Source organism: Colossoma macropomum, unplaced genomic scaffold (assembly GCF_904425465.1).
Source record: "Colossoma macropomum unplaced genomic scaffold, Colossoma_macropomum, whole genome shotgun sequence".
NCBI classification, from domain to species: domain Eukaryota; kingdom Metazoa; phylum Chordata; class Actinopteri; order Characiformes; family Serrasalmidae; genus Colossoma; species Colossoma macropomum.
In genome coordinates, this window is record NW_023494804.1 from 25109903 (window position 1) to 25136316 (window position 26414).

At 38.9% G+C, this 26414-nt stretch overlaps 1 protein-coding gene across 7 annotated transcripts in view; it reads right to left on the bottom strand.

Moving 5' to 3' along the window:
- Positions 1–22805, bottom strand: part of pam (peptidylglycine alpha-amidating monooxygenase) — an 87229-nt gene extending 64424 nt beyond the window's left edge. For 2 of the 7 annotated variants that reach the window (XM_036595119.1, XM_036595113.1), the window contains exons 1-4: positions 22706–22805; positions 9956–10642; positions 9552–9672; positions 4711–4768 (exon numbers count right to left, since the gene is read on the bottom strand). In XM_036595119.1, the coding sequence (XP_036451012.1) occupies positions 4711–4768; positions 9552–9672; positions 9956–10041 (265 nt within the window). In that variant the 5' untranslated portion in view covers positions 10042–10642; positions 22706–22805. Of the gene's footprint in view, positions 1–4710; positions 4769–9551; positions 9673–9955; positions 10643–15666; positions 16190–18822; positions 18932–22705 lie in introns of those variants that run through there. The other 5 variants (XM_036595117.1, XM_036595116.1, XM_036595114.1 and 2 more) reach the window with 5 other exon arrangements.
- Positions 22806–26414: the final 3609 nt, after the last annotated feature.

The following is a 26414-nucleotide window of genomic DNA, read 5'->3' on the forward strand; positions in this document are numbered from 1 at the left end:
TTTGGAAATATCATCAAATATTGGCTTTAAAAAATCAAATCTAAATATCTGTATGATGCCACTATTTTTTTAACTATTATTTACCAATAACAATATGATTCTGATATCATTGTATATTCCTAGAAGGAGCTACCGCTGCCTTGCGTTTATTAATGGTTGGTCCTCCCCTGTAATTAGTCTCACTTATAGCTGATTTGGAGAAGAGCAATAACACTCTAGAAAAAAGACGCTCTTCTGTCTCAAACAGGAGACAAAAAAACAGCTGGAGAAACCCATGAACAACAGCTGTTAAGGTTTTAACTGAGAGCCACCGTAAGACATTCACTTTCATTTTCTACTTTGAGCTAAAATGATGTATGAAACATCCCTGCCTACTGTCATTTGCTGTTGTTATAGTGCTAACTTTTGACACTAACCACTCTCCTGTTAGGAGAACTAAATTACAGTCTACCAAGATCATGATGTGCCAGGCCTGTTCAGCTCTAGGGCAGCAAGATATGAACATCAGAAGTGCTGCTTTAACTTCTTCGACCTCTGCTGCCTCAGAGGGATTCTAGCCCAGAATGTTCTAGCCCAAATAAGTATAACTAGCATATAACTTTCCTATCTCATGGCCATCAATTGGAAGATGGTAAGATTCCCAAGGTGAGTTGGCCACTGGCCTCAGTACTGTAGCCAGACCTACTCTGTACCACAAGAATGTCTGTAAATGTGATATAAAGGCATCTACCACTGACCTCAAAACATGTGAAGTCATATAAGCAAACGTGGACCTACATTTACAACAAATGTAACAGAACCTGCCGTTTCAGACTGAGACCACAGCAGGCACTGTAAACCAACTGGAGACTAATCAACATGCAAAACTCCTGGCAGAAAGATGCCCGTCCCATACTAAATATCCTTCACATTCAAACCATATAAAAGGCTATTATTTAGGCTGCATGGGACCCAAATTATTCAGGCTGCACCAAACGTAAATAAACCACAGCCACTGGGAGATTCAAAATAAATCTCTTGTAAGTAATTTGCTCAAGTTAATCACAATATGCCCTCCAAAAACTGCTTAGTGCTCTCTTCCTCTCAGTGCATTGGTGTTAATTGCTTTGTAAAAGCAAGAGACAAAGTTCTGCTTTCAAAGCAAAAACACATATCTGTGAGTTACGGAGAGTTTATTCAAAGCTAAGCAGAATATGAGGCTCACATGCTGCATAATATCGCATTTCACGTTAAATTGTCCATAGGTAGCTGCTTTGATCTTCTTCCAACTGCCCGTAAGGGCTTTTGATTTCATTATACAAACAGAGGATAGCTGACTCCACATGACAGAGACCAGACGGGTTGCTGAAGCAGTTCTAAGCGGAATGGAGTGCAGAGTGTGACGGCAGCACTACTGCATGCTGCTACTGACAGTGTCAAACAACTGATAGTGACAGATGAGGTCTACTTAACAATGGTAAGAAAGGAGAAAGGAGTCACAAGTACAAGGTACACTATATGGACATAAGTATTGGGACACACCTCTTAATCATTGAATTCAGTTGTTTCATTCAGTCTCTTTGCCATAGGGGTATAAAATCAACCACATACCTATGCAGTCTGCCTTTATAAACATTTGTGAAAGAATGGGTCGTTCTAAAGAGCTCAATGAATTAAAGCTTGCACAGAGCCCTGATCTCAATCCCATCGAACACCTTTGGGATGAACTAGAGATTGTGAGTCAGGCCCTCTCGTCAAAAATGCTTTTCTGGATAAATGGGCAAAAATTCTCACAGACACTCTCCAAAATCTTGTAGAAAGCTTCCCAGAAGAGTGGAAGCTGTTATAGCTGCAAAGGGGGGGAACAACTCCATATTAATGCATATGGATTTAGAATGGGATGTCATAAAAGCTCCTGTAGGTGTAACGTGTGGGTGTCCCAATACTTTTGTCCATATAGTGTAAATATACATACAAGCGCAACAGTGTATGTATGCAAATATTATCTATAAGGGTTATATAATTGCCCACGTTTCTTAATATGCCTGACTTGAGATTCCAGAGCTTCCTCAATAATAGCAGTCCTGATCCAATCCACCTCACACTAATTTAATAACAAAACCTCCTAATGGACATGTCTGTGTGCTGTGTTGTTTTTGTTATTGAGTATGTTGCATAACACTGATGTAAACAACCAGGCAATAATCTTCCACCTGCGGGAATTTGGGGAAATTACTCAGATACATTATCACGTATGAATCAGCCTTACAAATAACATTACATAGAACCTCCTCCTGTAAAACAAATACTGACTGAACATTGCTTTAAACACAGAAAATTCACGTTCATGCATGGGACATACTTTATGAAATTAGGGAGGCAGATATAGTATATATAATGATGAAGTTGGCAGAAAACAAAATTCAGGACACGCAGGGCCCAAAATAAAAAAAGGCTGACAATAAATGAAAATGATTCACAGAAAATACATTTACTAAAATTATTACCAATACAACCAAGGCAATGAATTCCTTAATTTTTTAGGTTATAATTTCACATAAGTTTGGGTTACAACTTTGGCACGGTAATCTTTTTTATTTTTATTTTTTGGTTATTTCAAAAGCTGTGGCTACAGATGCCACTGGCGTGCTTGTCAGAACGTTTCTTTTCTGCTCCTGTTGTTTTTCTTATTCTACATTTTGAGCAGGATATGTTTTAAACTTTCTTATAACACCTAATACTTAGCATGAACAGCGAATACAAAATGCTTGTCTCACGTCCCCCATAGAAACCCTGAAACATTTTCACTGTTGATTAGCAGCCGTTCAAATTGAATGCACCTGCACCCAACTAGCACAGAAGAACTAAGGAAAGAAACAGCGTCTTTAATCACTATTTCTCATTTCAACCCCATTTGAAATTATTTGCAAAGTCTTAGATTTTGACACTCTGTTGTAGGCCTGCTTTCTCTTTGTTTTTTTTTCCAGTCAAAATTATCTGCCTTCTTTTTTCAGTGATTAAAATTTTGGTGCTTCTCTATTTGAAACACAATGTTAAACAAACTGTTTTCAATGTTTACCAAAAGAAAAAAATTATGCAATTTATTATTCTTTTACCCCAGTTTCCTCGGCCTTTGCTTATTTTCTTTGAAGAACATATAAAATAACACATTTTTAATGACTTCACACTGTACAGCCCCAACAATTTATATTACTCATGTGGTGCTGGAGTGAGCCCGTGGGAAATAAAAGTGTGGAAGTGCTGCGTCCCTTCACTCTGTTCTCCTCCTACATGGCCTGCTGTTAGTGTGTGTGTATCTGAGCTTGTGTTTGTATATGTGTGTGCGTGTGTGTGAGGGTGGACAACACGGACAGGCTGCTGACTGGCTACAGCTGCTAAAGGAGAACCCTACGCTGGCCCATTGTGATATTTTAAACATCCGGTATTTTTGCATAATTGTTGTATTGATTTAAAAAAAACAATAATGCGGTGGGTCCACAAGACCACTGAGGAACAAAAACATCAACACCACACGAGGGTTAAAGCTTGTGGTTTCTACCAATTGTCTGTCACTATACCACATATGAGGTAGAATGTGATAAACGGAACGTGACGATGTTGACTATGTTGTGACTACTAACTAACCACTAAATGCACTAGATAGCTAACAAACGGTCTCAAGATGGTTCTAAAGGAGACAAAGGCCTACGTCTGTTACATCTAGAGCATTCCCTAAATTAAATATGAACATATTAATTTGTGAATCACTACCAGTGTTTGATCAGGCCTTCTTAAGTCAAACAGAGCACTGCACTGACGAGCAGAATCGATAAGCAGCAAGCAGCACTGAATGGAAAATAAGGACAGTTAGGGTTTTGGGTACAGCTGTGAAGACCCTTCGCTTTTGTGTGAGAACCTGTCCAATATATTTTAACAGGGCTGGAGACAGGCTCTCTTTATTGTACTGCCAGTGAGGGTGTGGGAAGAATGCGCCCGGCTGGGTGGTAATCTCATTCTGCCGGGACTGGACAAATACACTCTGTGAGCTTGGGTTTATGTGGCAGCTGGAAACTGCAGCCACTCGCACGGCTATAGGTCAATTCAGTGTTATGGGATTTTTCTGGACTTGAGGAACTGTGCAAAGATCTACACCAGTGAAGACACAAGCAGATATACTGCGAGAAACGTCACCAATAGCAACCGGAATCTCATTTAAAAAATGTAATATACTGAGATGAGATTGTGTTTATCTTATTGAACTGTTCTACGTCAATTTGTCTGACTAGATTAAAAGTTCACGGATTAAATACTCTGCAGTGCTTCTAAATGTGGGCCATGACATTTCAACCAAGACAGGCATTTTAACCAAGATTTGAGAAAAATACCAACATATCACTTCTGTCATATCAAAGCATCCTTACGTTTCTTTCTTTTCCTTTCTTACCCCATTTCAAAATGCCACCTGCCCTTTAGATTGTATGAGCATAAAATGAATAATGGACCAATAGAAATGGTCCACAATTGCTTGGAATGAAATCATGTTTAACTGTTGTTCTTTCAAGTTGACATTTATTTTCTTCTCTGATAAACTGATCGTTTTGTTACAATAGCAACAATATTCTTTTGAAAAAAAATCAACACATTAATCCACTTTCAACAAGTTTGTTCTTTCTGATTTGCCAATTTCACACAATAGATTTCCTTCTGAAATATCATGCAGTGGTCACTCACCTATATAGGCCTCCCGTGATGTGGGCACAGGCACAGCCATACAGTAGTAGGAATCCGACTGAAAAAAAGACAACAATGAACATCTGTTATCTAGGAACACTTTTCCAAGAATATCACAAATGTGGCCAAGCACCCAAAATAGTTCTTCCACTGTGGCATTTACATCATAGTAAAGCTGTCTATGAGTCATGCTGTATTTTGGACTGTTGGTACTGACGACATGATACTATCTTTTAAAGGGTCCATACCCTACATTTTATTTTTAGCCCTAAAATTCACGTATGACGTTTGTGTGGGTTTATATACTGAAAACAGTCATAATTCGCTTGTATTATTTGTAAACGTCATCAAGTTGGTTCTGACTCCTGGTGACCATATGGATACTGTTTCTCCAGAAGGCTCTGTCTTCTGTTTGGGTCTTTAGGCTTTTTACTTGCTTGCTCATGATTCCTCTGACTGCCTCCATCCATCTTGTTGCTGGCTGTCCCAGAAAAATGGTATTTTCCAAAGAACTGGTTCTTCTCAGAATATGTCCAAAATAAAACAGCTTCAGTTCAGTGTTCTGGGCTTCGAGTGAGAGCGGAGGTTTGATTTGTTTGTTTTTTTTCTGTAAAAGGTATTTAAAAGTGTTCACCGATACCAAAGTTCAAAGGCATCTATACTTTTCCTGTACCGCTTTTCAAATCTATTTTTACATGATCATTCTCCAGCAACTTTTTATTCCTGAAACAGGCTGCTTTTGTTACTGTGCCTGTATGACTGTGTAAATGACCTCTCTTCTGATTGGCTGCTGTGTATTGTTTCTAGGGCTATTGATTATTCTCAATTATTCCGTGCAGTCGGAATTATTTTCCTACAGCTCTGGACAGCTAGCTTGCCTGCAGACTCTGGAAAAGTCTTGAAACTTATTTATCCTGAACCTGGAGTTAAAACTGATACTGTCACCTGGAACTGTGCGAGACCTGACCCTGTGCCAAATCACAAGTAGCCCAAACAGAGTCCAGTGTGCAGAAGTGCCTGGGTTTACAAAAGCGGTAAACCAGACCATTATGCGAATGAATTTTCCATTTTTTTATATTTTAATAAGCAAATTTATCAAATATTATCAAATATTAGTATCAGCAGCCCTAATTGTGTGCAGTCTGGAGTAAAACACTACTTGAAACTTCAATGCTTTTTTTTTTTTTTAAGCTGAATTTTTTGTTTTCACAAATGTGAGTGTAATTTGTATGTAATTCTATGGCAGATCTCTCAAGAGACACGGCATAGTCAGCAAAGCAAAATGAGAACTGTTTGTGTATTTCGTACATGATTGAGAAATGAAGGCGCTGTCGGCCATTCATGCTGAGGAGGTAACATCCTGTTTAACGAGATGTTCTTGGCAAATAAGAACATGCACATCCCACAGAAGAGCTGAATGACAGAAGTCTGAATGCTGCTAATCCCAAACTGTAGTGATAACGCTATGGTGGTAGTGAACTGGGTTTGTGCAAAATGCTATAAATTAGCTAAATGCTAAAAAATGTTTTTCATGTCGTCACAAGTTTCTTTTATGTAAAAAGAGAGAGAAATTCAGTGTGATGTATGTATATGATATGGGCACTTTACATTTATGTTGTAGTCAGTGCTGTCAAAATATTGTGCTGTTTAAATGTGATGTGTGAACAGTGTGATGTTTGAGGTCATTTTACCTACCCCTGCTCTTCATTACACTTGTAAATGAAACTTGTTATTATGACTCATTTTGTAGGGCAGGCAGCAGCAGCAGCCACTGCCTCTACAGTGCTGAGCGCATCTCTAATTCAACAGCCAGCCAAAGAGATGACAGCAGACTGCTGATATGATTCAGACGGGCAGCGGACGAGCAGGACGACAACTGCAAACAGACCTCATCCCAACGCTCTGTCCTAACACACCGCTCCACGTACGTCTTAAATCACACTCCCTCTGACTGACCTTGCATAACACGCCACCACCAGACGGTATTTCAGCAAGAGGCCAAGACAATGCACTTAATCCAATAAGGGAGATGACTGGGTGGGTCCTGCCTAGACTCAATGGATTTAATCTCTCTCTCTCTCTTTTCTCTCTCTATGTTTTGAACTATATTGCCCTTCTCCTTCTCTCTCTCTCTCTCATTCTCTATCTCTTTCTATTTCTCTTTTTCTATTTCTCTCTCTTTTGGTCTGTCTCTCTCTGCCACCTCTTCCTGTCTTTCTGAGTCTTTATCCTCCTTTTCTCTGTCTCTCTCTTTATCTCTCTCATTCTCTCTCTCACTGTCTTTCTGTTTATCCCCCTCATTCTCTCTTTCTCTCCATCTCTTTATCTCTCTTTGTCCCTATCTCTTTTCTCTCTCTTTCAGTCCATTTCTCTATCTGTCTAACTGTCTGTCTGTCTCTCTCCCTATACCACTATCTTTCTACCTCTACCTCTTTTTGCTTCTCTTTATTTGTCTCTCCCTCTTTATGCTTATTTTTCTCTCGCTCTATGGTTATCTTTCTCTCTGTTTATCTCCTTCTCTATCTGTCCCAGTCTTTCTTTCTCTATCCATCCTCTATCTTGCTCACTCGTCTCACTCCATTGTTCTTTCTATCTCTCTCTTCTCTGTATTGTTCTGTCTCTCGTATGTTTATCTTTCTCTGAGTTTCTATCACTCTTTCTCTCTATCTGTCTGTTTTTCTTTTTCTTTCCATCTCTCACTCTTCATCTTTCTCTCTCTCTCCCTCCTTCCATTTCTGTTTATCTCTCTCTCTCTCTCTGACCTCTTTACTGCTAGCCAGCTCAAACAGGACAAACCTCAGTTCTGAAAATAACTCCATCAGCCTCACAGCAGAGATGACGCCACCAACGACAACAATGAATGTGGATGTTTGTGTGAGAAAATGAAGTTGACTAAAAGCACTAATTCAGCCACATATTACTAACAAACATGACAGTAAGTCGTTTGCAGCAAAACACTGTAATTGCTTGGTCATGGCTAAAGGCTTGTGGCTGTTCCTATTCCTATATTATATCTATTCCTCTGAGTTCCTGCTTCAGGAAAACAAGACCAAATCATTTTTTTATGTGGGGTGCTGGGGTTCCCATTCTGCAGACGCAAAGGTGAACTGAATCGCTAATACAGGCCAAATTGCTAAGTGAAAGTTTAGAAGGAGCAGAGTTTTGTTTATTTCTGCTACAACATCAAATCTTCAAACAAACACCGCTAGACAGAGCCAACCTTGGAGAAGTTCTTTCAGTCCCAGGTCGGCCGCACATTATGGACAAAACAGCAGTACTGCAAATGCAATGCTGGATATTCTGACTGCAGAACATCGTACTGCACATTAAGAGCATATTAGTGAATTAATGATGTGCAAGGGTTAAAGATTGGCCTTCAAAATTTTGACCAAATTTATTAACGTTTTTGGAAATACATGAATACATTGAACAACAGAACCATAAACTACAATAACTTTTACCAAAACAAACAAACAAAAAAATACTATAATTTTATAATAAAATATTATAATAATATATTTATATTAGAATTAGACTGTAGTAGTTTTGCTGCTTGGAACTATACATTTTAAAAGATATGCACCTCAGGCAACATATTACAACTCAGTTCTTTACAACATTTTATACATACACATTTTCAGGAGAACCAAAGCAGCTGAAACCATAAGTAATGTAAAATGTCCCATTAATATATCACCACTGTCCAAAGAAAAATAGGACGTTTACAGGAGAATGCAAAAACATACTTAACTTTTAATGTAAGTTAATGCAAAGTGACTTTATCCTTTATTCTATTGATCTACTCATCACGAAATTTTCACACAGTATAAACAGCAGCCGCTGTGTTCACATGATGTAGAAAAATAAAAATCTAAAAAAACCTGGACAGCATGATATGCAACATAGTACGAAATATACTATATATATATTACATGTATTTTTCTGCCACCAGCATCTAATTCAATCCTAGCAACCAAAGCCCGAAGTATTCAAAAAACCCAGACAGTAGAAAAGCATCAGCAGGCAAAAATGACTTCAGTGACACCTCCTGAGGCAAGCAAAGGTCATCCCCAGCTGATCAATAGCTTAATATAGATGAAGCTGGCCACTAGGGCTGAAGCCTTGTTTCCTCGGTGATATTACATCCACACACCCCCCACTTCCTCCTCCCAGCAGAGTTATCACTGAGAGCCTGCGATGAATCACTCGTCGATGACTCATAGACCTGCTTGAAGAATAATAATAGCAATGGCCCCTTCCCAACCCCCCAAACTTTCAGATGCTGGAGCTCAGTCAATGAAGCTGGAAGCCAGCACAGAAAGCTCCCACGTTCACCTCCGACTTCATTAGCCACAAAAAATCCTCCCTTTTTCTCCACAGACGGAGGGGAACGAGGTTCGGCTGTGCCATGGAAAACAATGCAGCGTTTGGAGAGCCAGCCAGGAGCGCCAATTAGCTTTCGTCTGCAGCAATGAGTCAAGATTTAATGACTACATTACGGCCTGATCAATAAGGAGTACACAAACACTGCAGGAGATCCAACCCAGGCCCCGCTGCACTCTCCCAGAGGATAACAAGCTTCAGGCCCGTCATAAACAGCAACCCAGCCCCACACATGCCAGTGCAGTGTCGTGAGCAAAACTTCTATCTGACACTTTTGCCAAGATCTAAAACTGGAACCTTTAACTTTTCCTTAAGAGTGACTGTTAAATAAATCATCAAATTGAATTTCTGATCATTTTACTCAATGGAACTCCATTCAGTTCTCCTCTTATGTATTATCTTTCCATGCATAAACTATCTAATCAGGAAGAATCTTTTGCCGTTTTCAAGATTCTTACCACTGTTGGGATAACCCCAGGCATGCGGAGGTCCAGGGAGAAGTTGGAGGGGTTGGACAGGACGAAAGGTTGCCTGGTCTGGGAGCAGTCGTTTGGGTCAGACCACGCTGCCTCCTGAAATCTGAACATAAATGGTAAATACATGGTAAAGCATCAGAACACACCATATACAACAATAAGGGGCAGTTCTTGAATTAACTATTTGGCTATTATAGTGAATACTGTATTTCTCATAGTGTACATAGCAAAGAGAAGAAAGTAAAACAAGTGCTTGACCAAAAGATGCTACGATGAAAAGCATTTTCACTTAAAATGTCACATTACAGTTAGTTTTGATATTGAGAGCAACAGTTTGTGGACTTTTTGTTTGTTGTAGTCAATAAAAGAAGGAAAATCTCTCTTACCTTTTGAACCTGTCCAGTGGGTTTCTGACACTGTGGCTTTGGCCAACAAGAGCCAGCACAAGCACGCTACACACCAGGACACCCATATCCTTTATCTCTCTCTCTTTCTCCCCCTCTCTCTCTCAGGTGGCTGGGTGAGTCAGTTCAGACCGCTGGGCTGATGGCCAGTGAAATGGTTGGTTAGCTGAGCTTAGTACACCTCTCACAGCATCAAACCTGCCCTGGCTCCATACGCCACACCAAAGATCCACTGCTTTCTTCCGCTAGGTACTCGGCTCCTTGTTTCACCTCCACTTCTCTTCTCCTCCGTAATCCCTTCTTGAATGCAAACAGAGGTGGGATTGCCCTCAGGTTCTCTCTCCCTCCCCCTCCCTTCTCTCACTCACTCGCTCTGCTTGGCTCGAAAGTGCCAGCGACGCCTGCCGTGTCTGAGAGTCAGGCAAAGGGCTGCCCAGTTGCACAGTGACAGCTGGGCCACAGCTTTCTGTCACCAAGAGGGGAACAAGAAAGAGGGAGAGAGAAGGAGGGAGAGTGAGAGTGAGATAGTGAAGGGGAAAGACTGAGCAAGCAGCTTGAAAGAGAGAGAGAGGGAGAGAGAGAGGGAGGGGGGAAAACGTGCAGTTTCTCACTCCTCCTTAGGTCAGATGGCTCATATCACAGATTCAACGTCAGGGCTTCTGTCAAAACCTGGAGACACAATCAGAGGAAGGAAAAGGAAAAGAAGATTAGATACATTACCATTCAAAAGTTTGGAATCACCATTTCCAAAATTTACGGTCAATTTTTGCAATATTTCAATAATATAAAACCAATTTGGCTGGTTACATGCAATGTGATTTTAATATGCCAGTCCTGTGTAAGTTGCAAGTTACAATTATTTAGATATTTTAAATGTACCCAGAATAATTAACAGAGCTATAGATGATTATAAAACGATAGAAAGCTGTACAGATTTCAAGAATGAATAGATAATAAAGTCAGCATCTAAATTTGACAAAACGTATTGCAAAATATCTTCATAAGTACAATTTTAAGGGCTCTATTTTCATGGTAATAGCACAAACGGAAAAATAAGGTGTAAAATAGCGGCACTGGCGCACATTGGGTGGCAGATATATTTTAGTATTTTCCTGAAAAACAGTACAGGCTCAAACTCAGTGCAGAGCAGCTCAGGCAATGCAGCACTAGTCATGATGCCCCACTGAATCCACTTCTTTGTACACATGTCTATAAACGTTGCATTCTAGCAAAACAGTGAAGACTACACCTGTACAACTCTATCTTTATTTCCCATCCATATTTTCTGTATTTTGTACTGCCATGTGCCTAAATATTGTCTTACAACAGGTTCAAACGTGGTAGGGGTGGGAATCTCTAGGCACCTCACGATTCGATTACGATTCAGAGAGCTGCGATGCGATTATAAAATGATTATCAATGCATCTCGATGCATCTTTTTTTTCTATATAGTATTTATATTTCTCACTGTGTGAGCTCAAGTTTTGAGTTCAAGTTTCAAGTTTATTTGTCACTTATACAACATGTCAGGACATTTATGCATTGAAATGCTTGTGGTGAGGCTCAGCTAATCACTCTACAGAAAGTAAATAAGTAAAAATAAAAATACAAGAAAAACCAACTGAAATATATTAAATATACACAAAATATACACAGAATGTAGAGACAATATACATTTTAAAGTGACTAAGTGACTCAGTGTTGTTATTTAAAGTGACTTGGTACTTGTAAAGCAAAGTATTTGTAATGATCCATAATGAATTTACTTCCAATATCTTTTTTAATAAAACAAATGGAAGTGATGTGGCAAGTGAACTAGAAGGCTCCCATTCAGTGCTCTTGTTTGGAGCACGAGATGCTGCTGCCACTCATCTGCGATAAAATGCGCAGTTACGGTGAAATAAGATCCAGTAGTAATGGATGTCCACACGTTACAGCTATTCTACCTGTTTTGTTTAGTGATTTTATAACTTCGGTTTTGGTCTTGTTGTAAAGAGTGGGGCAGGGGAATCGCTGTGTCGGTAAGGTGTCTTTGAGACGGGTCGTGTGAAACATAGCACGAAAGCCCTGTTTCGCAACGACTGAGAACCGCCGTGCGGACTGCAGGTCACCAGCAGCGATGCGTTATTCGCATTTATAAGCAGCGCAGTTGGTTTCCTGGTACGTTAAACCTGCAATGAGAGACTGTCACACACTAAAAAGTGGCGAAGCTGAAGTCAGATTCAATTCTCCCATTCCACCTTAAATGGTGCCGCATTTACATTCGGCGCCACAGTTAGAATTTAAGGTGGAACGGGTAAATTCGAACAAGAAGCTGGAGAATAAGAAGCGACTTCAGCCTCGCAAAACAGTCGAACGTTGAGAGACATTTAACTGATCAACTTCTGAGGAAAAGTTTTCTGTCTGAGATGGGAGGAAAGCGGTTGTAGTTAAAGCTTAAAGCAGAGCAAAGTAAATCTGTGTTTTTGTTTATATTGTTTAGTCTAAACTAGGACATTATCACATACTGAGACATACTGGACATTAAATGTTGCGGCTTCCAAGCTGGTTTGATTTTTGTTGAAAGGTCTAAATGGCTCTTCTTATCATTTGTGTTGTGACTCCTGATCTAACCCGGCTTTAATGCAGAGGGAGCCGGTCAGATTTCTCGCTCATCCAGTAGTGTTTTTGTTATGTGCCGCCACAGACTGTCTGGGCGCTGCACTTACCCACTTCCAAGTTCCGCCTTTTGCGTTCCGTCAACATTACATTAGAAATTAAATATTTATAAAATCTATTTTTGGCATCCACATCGCGATGCATCTAAGAATCAATTTTTTCCCGCACCCCTAAAACGTGGTTTAGCCAATCAGATTCTAGACACATCAGCTGTATGGTTCACATTTAGTAGTCATAACTAAGTTGTTTTACTTATTTGTTATAAAAAAATAATTATGTTTAGTTAATATTTGGGAGATTTACCTATTTATATTTCAGAGGGGTGATATAAATAATATTAGTCCACAAAAACGCTTAACTGGACATTTCTTTACACCTGTGCATAAAGATACAAATTTCACTTGTGTTTGCGATAAGAACCCTTGCACTGGCAGATTTTATATGTCACAGTCCCTGTTACATCACTCCACCCATGTTACTATCATTTCTGACCACCAAAATAGCCGGTAGGCCAACCAAGTAACTAATATGCCAATATTATACCACTAAACTGCACAATAGATCCCAATAGAATATAATATACACAATCCAGAAGTGATCACTGAACTTCTTGTTGTTCCCAAAATACTTCAAATATTGAATAAAACATCTAAAATTACCTTTTGGTGTTGTCTAAGTACACTGTGAAAGTTATTATTGCATATAAAATACTAAAACTATCAATATAACAAGCGCTTTCAAATTCTTGTATGGTAGTGTGTTTATTTAGCCCACTGCAAGGCGCCACTGCCGCAAAATCTCTCTGAGCAGCTAAATCTTCTGTCCTGCTCCTCGTCCGTCATGAAAAATACATACAGAGGGGATAAGAGCCATCCGTGGAAACACAGCAAGACAAAAAAATAACAGTGAGAGAGAAAGAAAGACAGAGAGAGAGAAAGACACAAAGCCTCTGTCAGAGTCCACTAATCCAATCACAACTCCTGCCAGCAAAAAGGAACCCATAAAGCCACTGTCCGGCTGTTGACCACCAGACTGAGGAGACATCACCAGCGCTTCGGGATGCAAGGCGGCTGTTTGGAGTGTACAAAAGGGAGAGAGTGACAGAGAGAGAGAGACAAAGAGAGAGAAGGAGAGATGGTGAATGTGCCAACTGCCACGCGGCACGCTACACTGCGCATCATCAAAATGGAAACGAGCCGAAAACAAAAAAAAAGAAAAGAAAAAATTAACTCTTTCTAATATGCCAATCATCTTAACTTCCTCTCACGGCTAACTGATCAGTCCTGTCAGCTGTTAATTACGCATCGTCCCCGGCAGACATCAACAAGCCCAGATTGCACTATTTTAGTGGCCTGCAGGTTCTTTCCAACATTTCTGCAAAATGTTCTCCTAGCACAAAAGGTTCGATGACTCATAACAATGGCAGAACCCTTTGTGCCATAGTACCAGAAACAAAGCCCCAGCAGTACCACATTTAAAAAATACTATAAAAGTCTGAGCACATTTATTTTTGTCCAATACTGCACTAAATCTAATTAAACAGGACTAATTCTGTTCTCTGTTTATAATGAAGTATTCAGTTATTCAGTGTCCTTTAAATACTAATAATACCCATGATATGTTAAAATAAAACACACATATTATGATGTAATTTTTTTATGATAATGATAAATATACTGCCTGCTCATAATATATATGATCATATCGGACCATTACTGATATCAGCTAGGGGTTTAACAATGCATTGTGACATTGTGTTATCACAATGCAAAACTGTGAGAATGTGCATTGTGGAGATGTGGCATCTAATGTAACTGCACTGTTTGAGCCAAAATACGCAAAAGTGAACCCGTTACCGTGGACCCAATCAAATCGTAGGCTGAGTGTACCATTACACCCCTATTATCAGCATATAAATGCTAGAAGAATTGATGGGCATCTAGATCTGATATTTCAATCCGATATTTGACGTATTTATTGTACTCCAGGATAGAAAACGAATTCTGTCTTCTCAAATTAAGCAGTAACATAGTCGCCTCGGCTGCTGTCATGACCTTGCTGTGCAAAATCAAAAGAAGTGGTTGGCTAATATTAAGCGTACCATGGCCTTAACAATGAAGAAACAACACACTGTACGTCCCTACTACTCTTCCACATTCAGTTCAGCAACAGGAGACAGCAGCCTCAATGAAATTAACTGCATGTAAAAACAGATGTTGATACTCTAGTCGTGAGAACATAACAAAGCACACTTGTTTCGCAATAGCAGATGCCAAACAGCATGTACCACTGAGCAAATGAAGGGAGGGGCAACTCAAACAAGACAAACAAACAATTTGTTCAGGGAGAAAGTGTAGAGAAGAACGAGATTGGCAGATCCTCAGAAATGGGCTTACCCTCCGTATGCCGAGGACCGTTCAGCAGAATAATCCCCCCCACATGCACTGAGGGAAATTAACGTAATGCCTGCTAGCAGCCTCATCCACTCACTCCTCTTCTAGGCCACATGACGTAAAGAAATGAGGCTGCTAAATAACCAGAGCATCGTAATCACACTTAGTCACAGTTATTGTGGCGATAACAATGGCACGGTGTAATTCGTTATGAATTATTTCGCACTGATAGCCCAACATAAACATAGATTTTAATTTTTTAAACGATACCACGTTTAGTCCGCAAGAAGAAGATATTTTACTATGGTTTGAATTTCATGGTTTTTTTCACTGCACAAAGAAATATATCCTTTTTTGGCATTTTGTTGTTATTTCTTGGCACTAAAACAAAAAATGTCTGAAACCTGACAACACAAAAATGTACACTCCCATGCAAAAAAATGGGCAAGCCTTAAAAGAAATGTTTTTTACTGATGGCTTTGGGCTGGTCAGGGTCCAGATATAAACTCTATAGAGAATATTTGGTCTCACATTAATACAGACTAGCCTGGCAATGTTTTTCTGTGTTGTATAGTATAACAAAATGTAATTCCATTTGTATAGTATAGCAAAATAAATAACATCATTGTTTTTTTTACATACCTTCAGAAAGTAAACAATAAACAATCTTGTTTAAGCCACAGCCACGACAGAGACCGAGCATTCTTTAAAAAACACTTGCGCAAGTACACGCAAGCATGACTTCGCTCTCCATATAACCATCAGCAATTTATCTTTCCCAGAATGACAACGCAGCACTGTAACAAAACCAAACATTTGTCAAGTGCAGTGGCTCGAGCACTTTCTTCATTTAGTGCTTGACTGAGTCTTGTAGACATGACTGCTGTTTCATTTGGACTCTGTCTGGCTCCTCCGCCACGTTCCATTCGCTGCTGACATTCGGCAGACTGACAGCACTCTGGCCTACGAGCCCTCCGTTATGTAAATAAGGACTTTTCCCTATAACATCAATCCATCATCCAGTAACACATCAGCCCACCCGGCTCACTGTGATGAGGGTCTTCCCACGCACTGTTCATTCAGAGAGGCATTTAGAGAGATGTGTTTCTAGATGTTAAATAACTGGCATTTGTCTCACTCAACTCCACGACTGATGAAACAGTTGCCCTTGTTCTAGTGACACTGTAACTGGCCTATCTAGGCTCCGCCCACAACGGCATTCCTTCGATGTTAGATAAGCCTCACAGAACATTAACAGATTCCATTCATATTAAACTGAACCTCATTTTTTCCAAAATGAATACATTTAGAGAACATTATGAATTTCAAATGATGTTTATTTTGTGTACACATGCAAGTTGACAGGCTGAACTGGACATATTGTTTTTGTTTCTGTTGTGTAACTGAGCTAATGTTTCCAAACTACCCAGTTTGGATTAGCTACAATCCACCTCAATAGCTTAGTATTTATACAGAAATAATGATATGCAGGAAGTCTAAACAAAGCATGCCACAATTTTTCAATGGGTTTTCTTTAAAGCTTGTCCAGCGGTCGTCATAAAAGGACAGATTTGAGGGCAGAGCACGCAGAAAAAGGTCAATTGTAGAGTAATTTAAACTTAACTTGTCTGCTCCAGTGTAAAACTATCAATTATGAGTTCCATTCTTGGAATTCTCTTGGAATTCATGGATTGTCTGGACTTTCTCACATCCTACATCAACAGCTGGGGACCACATCTAGTTATCGAAATAAAACAGTTTATCTGCACTATAGAGAGAATCTCTCTGATCACTCTGTCCCATTGCCTCAACGCTGCTCCAGTGAGCCAAGAGCACAGAGGCGGATGAAATGCGGAGAGCATGGAACCATGCCATGCGGCAGAGTCTGGGCAGGGAGGAAACAGAGAGGCAAAGAGAGAGAGAGTGAGGGCGATGTAGGGAAAGAAGACCCTCCGTGTTGCCAGCTCTGGAGGCGGAGAGGCCGGTCCAACAGCAGGCAGTGTCCATATGCCAAAGTGGCACCAGCCTCGCTCTTTCACTACTAGGAAGCCAGCGAGTCAACAGAAAAGCACTGTCACTGTGTACTTTACGAGATAATGCAACGCTAAAGTAGCAGCATCAGGGTTGTGTGCAACTAGCGATAGGGCAACCAGTGGGAACAATATGAGCAAATAGAGCTAATCTGTATCATATTTTACATAAAAATACAACAAACAAAAATGCAAACAAAACCCAGATTAAACAAACTAAACCCACATAACCATGCCTTCCAAAAGAGATGAAATGTAGGCCTAATAAAAGCCAACATTACTGTCTGGCAAACACAACCAGAAAGGGCAACATAAGCAAAAAGCTCCTTTAATGTAAAAATTCAAATAAAACAAATCCCAGATGAACATGCTTTTGGAAATAAATGCTTTGAAAATTGAAATAAGATGTAATAAAAGTCGACATTATTGTAGAGCAAAAGCACTCTTCTCACTGCGGGAAAGATCGTATGCGTAACGGAGGCTCATTCACTAAATATAGATCGATCCATGATGTAGCTCAGATTCATTTATTTACCTAAATGATCTAATCCACAAGACCTAAAGCTTAGCCTGAATTTGGTAAAGCTTAAAAGTGCCACAAGCTGCACTTATTTCTTTCAAATCCATTAGAAAAGATCAGGAAGACTGACAGATGATGTTGAAATGTCAGAACAAAAGATAAAACAGAAACAAATAGTGTAGCTGCAGTAGATAAATTAAATATAAATTATTTTCCACCTTGGGTAAATAAATAAACAGCTGATGACAAAGCATTAACCTTTCTTTAAAATCAGAACACCACACAATAAAAACACAGTAAAAAATCCATGTTCTAATCTTTCATGAAGGCAACAGTTCAGCGTTTGCGTCGTTCTTGTCAGAAGCATTACAGGTTAGACTGTGTGATTAAGCAGAGTCCGGAGGCAAAAGCTATTTCCTTACCAAAGCGCTATCAGCTTCAACAAGGAAGCTTAAAGGTCATCAAAACATCCTTAAGTGAAATACAACACAAAACAATATCTGTAAACCAATCCATATAGTCCAGTCCATAAAGAACCTTAAAAAGCTAAACGGATCATCAGTATGACTCATTTTAGGTCAACAGATGTTAAGAATTATGTTTCCAACACAAAGAATACGAACTTCTATCTAAAGTTATATCAGATATAGAGTATCATTTCACCGTGTGACTTCTCAAATAGCCATCACTGTTCTACAGCTTCCTGAGATAATATTTCAGTCCGCTATGGGACTATAAGTTTGTTTTCAATGGCTGTGGATGTGCAGGAGAAGATCTACAGAACATTTGTCAGAAGAAGGAAAAGGAACACGTATAAAACCACTTTCAAACTCATAACAGCAATTTCTATCGATCTCTGCAGTTTCCTCAGCAACATACACCACTGGTAACTGCAAACATCAATCAGCCACAGCACTGAGGTTCTCTAGATTGCTCCTAGATTGAAAAAAAGGCTCTTTTCTCTTCTCCAACCCCAAGTAAAAAAACAGTAACGCAAGCTTCAACCACAACGAGAGGGATACTAACCTATTTAAACCTACTTTCATATTCAGATTTAAAAGGATGAGCATGTTATACTACATCTTAGTCACAAAACACCATCTTCACGAAGAGCAACACTTCAGTTCAGCTTCAGCATTAAAAGACGCAGCAACAGACAGCAACTGCCACCACCGTGACGTGAAAGCTGGAGAGAAGTGCTAAAAATTTGTCCACAGAGCACCGACCCCCACGGACAGGCTCGCCTACCTGCTTGTCACATCGGGTTCTGTAGCACAGTGAAGAAGGAGAGAAAGCCAAGGAGAGGAGAGAGGACAGCTGCTTCTCTGCTGCCAATGAGTCACTGGGGAGAGCAAGACTGAGAGAGGGGGAAGAGGGAGAGGAACAGAGAGAGAGGGAGAAAGAGGGGGAGAGAGAGAGAGAGAGAGAGAGAGAGAGAGAGAGAGAGGCGGCTCAGCTCAGCATGCTCGCTGACATCATCATCACACAGAGGAGTCGGCCGGGAGGAAACTATGGTAACAGCTGCATGTGGCCGCCGACAGCCAGGCACCTTCTGAACGTAAGCAAGCAACCGTGGCGCTTGAGCTGCTGCAATTGGACAGGCATGAAACAGAGTGGGTCTTTCTGTAGCATTGTTTATGTTTTTTATCTCTTTAAGAAAATAGAGATCTTCGTAATGCTTAAACGGGCGTATCAGTTTGATGTAGACACTGTTAAAGTATCAAAACATCATTCACCCTGTCCATATATGAAAACTAAGCTGCAAGAACTGCCCATTGTTTTTTGTGATGTCACGAAAACCATCTTACTTACATAAATCCACCTATTCAGCCCACAGCAGTTTAGCTCTGCCAGTGCAGAGCTAAGGAGCGTTTCAGCCTGTACTGTGTTTTGAATGAGGCACAATACGGGTCTGCTAGTTTTAACAGGTACCTTTTACAAAAACAGTGTGTTTAAGTCTAAGGGCTGGAGAGGGTGAAACATATGATGTAGAAATAAATTATGAACGTTTTTGACACATAAAACCACACTTAAACAAAACTTGAAGATCTGCAACTGACTGTTATCTAGAATGTGACTTACACTGTAATTTCATTATAAAGCTGTGTTACTGGTTATTCCTACCATATATACAGAAAAATCATTAGATGTCTGGAGTTATAATTGTCATTTTACTCCACTATTTAAAGCAAATAATTGCTTAACTGTAAATCACATTAACACTTCATTTACATTCAATGACCGTTACACTTCATGTACAATGCTCTTACATTTGTTTTGATGTTGCATTGACAAAACCGTGGCAAAAGTGTAAATGATTTAAGTTTAGAAAGACAACACTTTCAATAGAATTTTTCTGCTTATTTCAAAAAGCTATGAATAATAAATTAGGTATTAATAGACTGGAAACTGATCGTTTTTATGGTGTTTTTCCTAATTTTTATATTCCTAATTTTCTTAAATAGGGGTTATTTTACCATTTGTTAGCCGAAATTAGCACATGATTCTTAAATATGAAAAGAAATCAAAACAGTTTGTCTACCATTTCTCTGATACTTTTGCTAGACTAAAAAAAGTAGTGCTTTACTGGTCATCTCATTAATAATTAGTATATTAAGTATAATGGTCAGTTTACTTTTCAGACTCCCATTACTGTCACTGCGAGTCGCTGGTTTCATCCAACGTTTCCATATTAAACCCCCACAAGACTGCGGAGAGCTTTAACAGCCTTAACACTCCAATTACAGCAATGATTAGGTTAACCAAAACTAGACACATGTAAATGTTGCATTATAAAGAGTGTTTTCAGATGTGCATCTTCTTAAAAAATAAAAATAAAAAATAAGAATCACAGATGGTTATAGAAAGAGGCGGGTAGCTAAATTTACAGTGTCGATGGCAAATGTATTTATGTATAATGTTGATGGGTTTGTACTTTCCTGAGTATTTTTGATTATAATACTTCTGTGCACACTTGTGAGAAAAAGGAATCTACTGTCTATTTAGTACATTTTAGTCATAACATTTACAGGTGGTGTACAAAATAACAAAACACACATGAAACACCTACTACATAGGTGCACTTTGTAAGTACAGTTACTGCTGTAGCCCAATTGATGCACAATTTAGCAAGGTAAGGCAAGTTTATAACACATTACACACAAGGGTTTGTAAACACTTCAGCGTCACTGCTGGATTGAGAACAGTCCAGCAAACTAAAATATCCAGCCAACAGTGATCTCATGGTCCAAAACTAACTAATGACAAATGTAAATCCTAAATGTAAATTCTGTAGTCTACCAACACACCCTGGGTGAAAGAGTGAGGTGGGGACAGAATGGGGATGTTGAGTGATTTTATGATAACATTCGCACCAACATATATGCCAAAAGACAATAAAACAATCGTTCACAAAAAAACACTCCAGCAGCATTGCTGTACATGATGAACTCGTACCAGCACAACACTACTATGTAAGCGTCACTGTAGTGCTGAGAATGCACCAAAATAACACCTGCTCGGAGGTGGTCCTATGGTGGCCTCTTTACATTGATGGACAGGTTAATAGGTAATGGATACATCGTGTATCAACACATGGGATACACAGTAATTGTAAATCTACAAAAAGCACCTATATTTTAGGCGTACCTGACAAATAGGGTAATGAGTGTGAGTATTATATCTGGTGTTTCTGCTATGTTTTTTCTCGGGTTTAATTTCATTATGCTGGTGAAAACATCTGTACTGTTTTGTGATTGGTCATTTCCCTGACTTTTGAGGTTAATCATTAATTTTATTTTAGACCAACAGTATTACCATGAGAGAAATATAGAGCCTAACAAACTTCGGTTCTTATGCTAATAGATGCTGTACTAAGAACGCACCAATGCCGATAAATAATAATTAATAAAATATAGACACTGGGACTACATCCACACCGACTACTTATTTCTGAAAGGTTATAAATGTAGTAAAGTAAATAAAATTCAAACAGCCCAAGTGTTACCTAAACATTCGGCTTTTCTGGAGTACAACAAAATGCTTAATCAAAAATTTACACATTTGTCCGTTGCCAGTGTTTTTTTAAACAATTACCTGCTGATACTGATATGATTCTGATTTCATTATGGATCCTTGCTAATAAGTTTCTTACAAGTTACTTAGTACTTAAGTAGTTTTTTGACCTGCTACTGTTTTAAGGTGGCAATATTCTACCCAAGTTGTTTTTAGAAAGGTACTTTTTCCTTCTACTTGGGTCATTCTTTAATTGAAGTAGCAAATTATTAACTTGAGTATGGCTTTAGACCTCAGCTTGGAACTAATTATGCTTTAAATGACACCAGCCAATGGGCAATATGACATCATTTATCATAGTGAAAAATTACAAATTTCTAAATGATCAGATTTCAGAAAAAAAAAAAATATCGTGGCATATCGTGTATCACAAAAAATTCTGTAGGATCGCGATACTTTTTTCCCATATCGTCCAGCTCTAGTGCACATTCAGTGGGTCTTCGAGTGAGACCAGCTGCCACGACAACCACGACAATGTGGTATAAGGTGTCCTGGGTGTCATAAACGACTCATTTTCATATCTCATAAGGCAGGTCAATTATAGTTACGAGTGTCCCTTAACTAAAGCTAGCTTTGGTAACTTTAGTTAACATTTGAAAAGTGATAAAAAACGCCCCAAAGCCAACATAAGAGACAGATAAAACATAAACAGCTTCTGTCTCCATCCTCCGAGACCAACATCGACACGAACATCAACACACACCAGCTCAACAGCTGCTTAGCCAAAAGGTCTGGATAAGTGACGAAGAACCGCACAATTTTTGTAACTAACGTTACACTTTTCCTACAGATACTAAGTCACAACCCGCGGTAATGTGTTTATCGTATTTAGCTAATGTTAGCCAGCCTGCTAATTTCTGCCGTGAACAAAGTTGAGTGAACTTGCAAAGAACGAGTGAAAGGAGAAAGTAAAGAAGGTTAACATTAACGTTAACTAACTTTGTTTCTCTCATACAAATAACACAACTGAGGGCTGTTTTTTCTTCTAACTTATATACAAAGTATATACAAAGTAAATAATTGCTGTACTGCGTGTTTTAAAACAGTAACGATTTACCTTTCGCAGTTTTCTCGCTGCTCTGAGGCGCCTCCGTGTTCTCACTCTCTCTGCTCATTTCCCTGTCTCTTCGGAACAGACCGAGCTAATCGAGTCTGAGGAATCGATGGAGAGCGCTGAGGGAAATATGTGACCACAGGCACGTACAGGTCTAACAGCGCTTAAAAACGATAATAATACCCGTGTGAAGAACAGTGTGCTTCACCTTTTCGAAACTGGGTCAGTGAAATCTTTAGGGTTCCAGTTTAACCATCATTCAGCGAGATTACACAGCCTCAAAATTAAGGATAAAATGGCTTAATATATACAACACAAGACTCATAGTGACTGAACAGGCACCCACCACAGTATTGATACCTACAGCATCAGTACTGAATAAACATCGACGCCGTCAAATTAACCTGCCGTTTTTAGGAGAAATTCCACGGATTTTTCAAAATGTTTGCATAATTAAGTCGTTGAGATGTAAACGAAGTCGTTCAGAGTGGATTGCTGTGAAATGTCTGTTCTAGGAAAACTTACTGAGTCAGAGTTGTTCACAGTGGTGGTGATAGGAACCAGACGTATAGTTATTACATATGATTATATTGCCTGATGCCTGAGACATTGTTTACAATAGTTCTGTGATAAAGCTTTTGCCTAAAATGTATATTTTAAAACGCATCATTGGTGGAGTGGTATGCAGGCTGTTTTAAGGCAACCCCTGGTTCCTGTGACCACCACTGTATGGAAATCTGAGTCAGAAAGCTTCTCTAGAGTGAAATACTGATGTACATTTTATGGGGAAGTTTACTGATACTAATACTATAGATAGATAAATAGATAGATAGACACAAATCATATACACACATTAAATAGACACAGTATAATATACATAATATACAGAGCAAACATATCAGTGAACAAACATAACAAAGTTAAGATAGAATGACACACCATGATAGATCAGTATTTGAGCGTTTATTTTTAGGACTGAATGCTGTTAGTGTTTTACCACCCTAGTCAAATATTATATAGGCTGTGGCCTGTATGAAGCTGTTGGGTTCGGTTCTGCCTACACTGGCAAATTATTCATTAGGCTCGAGCAGACTGTCTCACGAGACCAGAGGAAATTAGTTATTCATAACAGGGAAGACTAAGCTATCAGTTGTTAATTAAACTCAATTGGCTATATCTCCCAAAGCCCTGAACAGTAATGCGTCTCAAGCTTCTGGGTTCTGGATAGGCTTACATTTAAGAACACAAGCACACATACTCTTTCTCTCTATCCTTGACACGCACACTCATGGCCTTCCTCGCCATGCAGTACGCCCACACCTTTTCCATGGTAGCAAAACAGGCAATAACAATAAGCTTTGTGTCTTAGGCTCCATTTATCAGCGTCTTCATTCATGACTAGGTAATACATGGGCTATTAATATGAAATCATTTGCACTTGAGCGTAAGTGCCACTTTACTATGTGCCAAGGGAGGGCAAAAACAATACATACCCCCAAATGGCCTTTATCACAACTGATAAGTAAATATTTAAGGTTTGTTTTTAACCAACATAAGTTAGGTCAAAGGATAAATATTACCAAGAACCAAGCAAACATACATGGACACATTTACAGTGCATCAAATTGGATATATTTACACAATGTTTCTCACTGATTATCTAATCCAATGACATTTAGTTCTTAAAGGACCTACAGTTTTATTTTAGGTCCACTTGTAACATTTTTGTGGTTTATGTACTAAAAACAGTCGTAATTACTTTTTACATGACTATTTTTCAGCCTCTCTTTATCTCTTACAATTAAAAAAGTTGTTTTTGTTACTGTGCCTTTAAAGCTGATATATGTAATGACGTCTGCTTTGGTTGGCTGCCCTGTATTGTGTCTCATTCAAAAATCAGTCAATCAAATATATTGAGTCTGGAGGAAATACTACATTTTCAAACACTGTTAACACTGTTTACATACAATACATACAATATCACTCTTAATATTACTCTATACAATATAACTCTTTTTTATGTAAAAAAAAAAATTGGTTTTCCATGGAATTGGCCCTTTTAAATACTAGCTAATAATAGTTTACTTGTTATTATGAGGTACAAAGGTGACACAGACTTTTCTGTTGCAGCCCTAAGATTATGGAGCAGCCTACCCTTTGTTGTTGTTGTTGTTTTGGTTTTATTTTCACAACAGACATTTTTAAATCTAGTTTCTCCCAGGCACTTGAGTTATTAGTATATGTCTATAGCATCAAATCCTCTGTGGTTTTGTCTCCCATTTTCCATTTTATTGCTTCATTCATGAATTTTTTCATTTACTTGATTTATTTCTGTTTTAATTCTGTCTGTACTTACTCTGGTTGACACTTGTCTTTAAAAAGTCTTACATAAATAAAAAAAAATCAAGTTGTGAAATTCAAAGTTGTCAAAGTCAAAAGTTGTAAAATAATTAGATTAGAATTATATAATAGTGACAAATTATTGAATAAGTACACAGAAAAAGATTTAATTCTAGCCACACTGGATTCTAAGGAAATTATTCATTAGCACGGTGGCTTTGCAAATTCTGTAAAGCAAGAGTTTGAGAAGTGCGCCATCGTGTGGCGAAGGCAGCACATGACCCTATTTTAGCTTATAAGCAAAGTATGCTAATATCCTGCTTTGGTTACGAGACTATCAAATGTGTAGGTTGGACGCCTAGAATATATATATTGTCATAATGTATTGAAGTTTATCTATCGTCATGCGGTCTATTATCAGCACAAAACAATGTAATTTACCCACTTTAACACTTCTAAAGAGCCCGAGAGGCTTTTTTCTGTTTACATGCTGCCTTCTGGTCGTGTTGTTTCCTGCGTGACGTGACCGTGGAGTTGATGAATGGCTTCCCAGCAGAGGGAATCAGCAGAGCGGTCCAGCTCCTGGTCATCTCCTGGAAAAGAGGAAGAGAAGGGTGGGGATGACGCTTTAGCTCTAGTTTTCATTCCCATTGTGTTTCCACAGTTGTTTATTTCACAGGCCTATGCACTTTAAGGCCATTCTGGCCCAGACGCAGCAGGGGTGATGAATGTAATCAGTCCTGGGGGTTTCAAGGCGCTCTATAGTATCTGAGTTCAGTTTATGAGTCATATTCTCTTTATGGATCTTAGGAAATGAAGGGAATATTCTAGGGTTTTTTAATAGTCTGTATCTGGCGTATCTGTAGCATATAGTCTATTATTATGATTATTATCATAGATATATCTATGATTATTATAGACAGTATTTTAATCAGTTTCCCTTTATTTACAAAAGAGCAGAAAAGCTATTGACTAGAAACACGCTTAGGGCAGAATCCAACGGGCAGGTGCTAAATACCATCAATAAACCTTTATGTTTTGTTTTGTTTTGGTTTTTTTTTTTTGGGGGGGCGGGGGGGGTGGGGGGGAAGAAAACTTTTATGTTCTTTAATGAAAAGTGTTCTAAAATTAAGCTGTAAAATCTGTATCGTTTTTTCTTTCTTTTGGAAAAGTTTTCTAGAGGAAGAATATGTGGTAATGCACTTCCTGCGTAGTGGTGTGGGTGGAGGTTTCCAGAAAACCTCTGGAAAACAAAAATATTAAAAGTCCTGTCTCACTGTATCCCTTCAGTATTTTGAAATTGGGTAAATCATCATAAGAACATCTTTGTTAAGACAGTCTGGTTCTTCATGTGACCTGTGTTATTACAGTG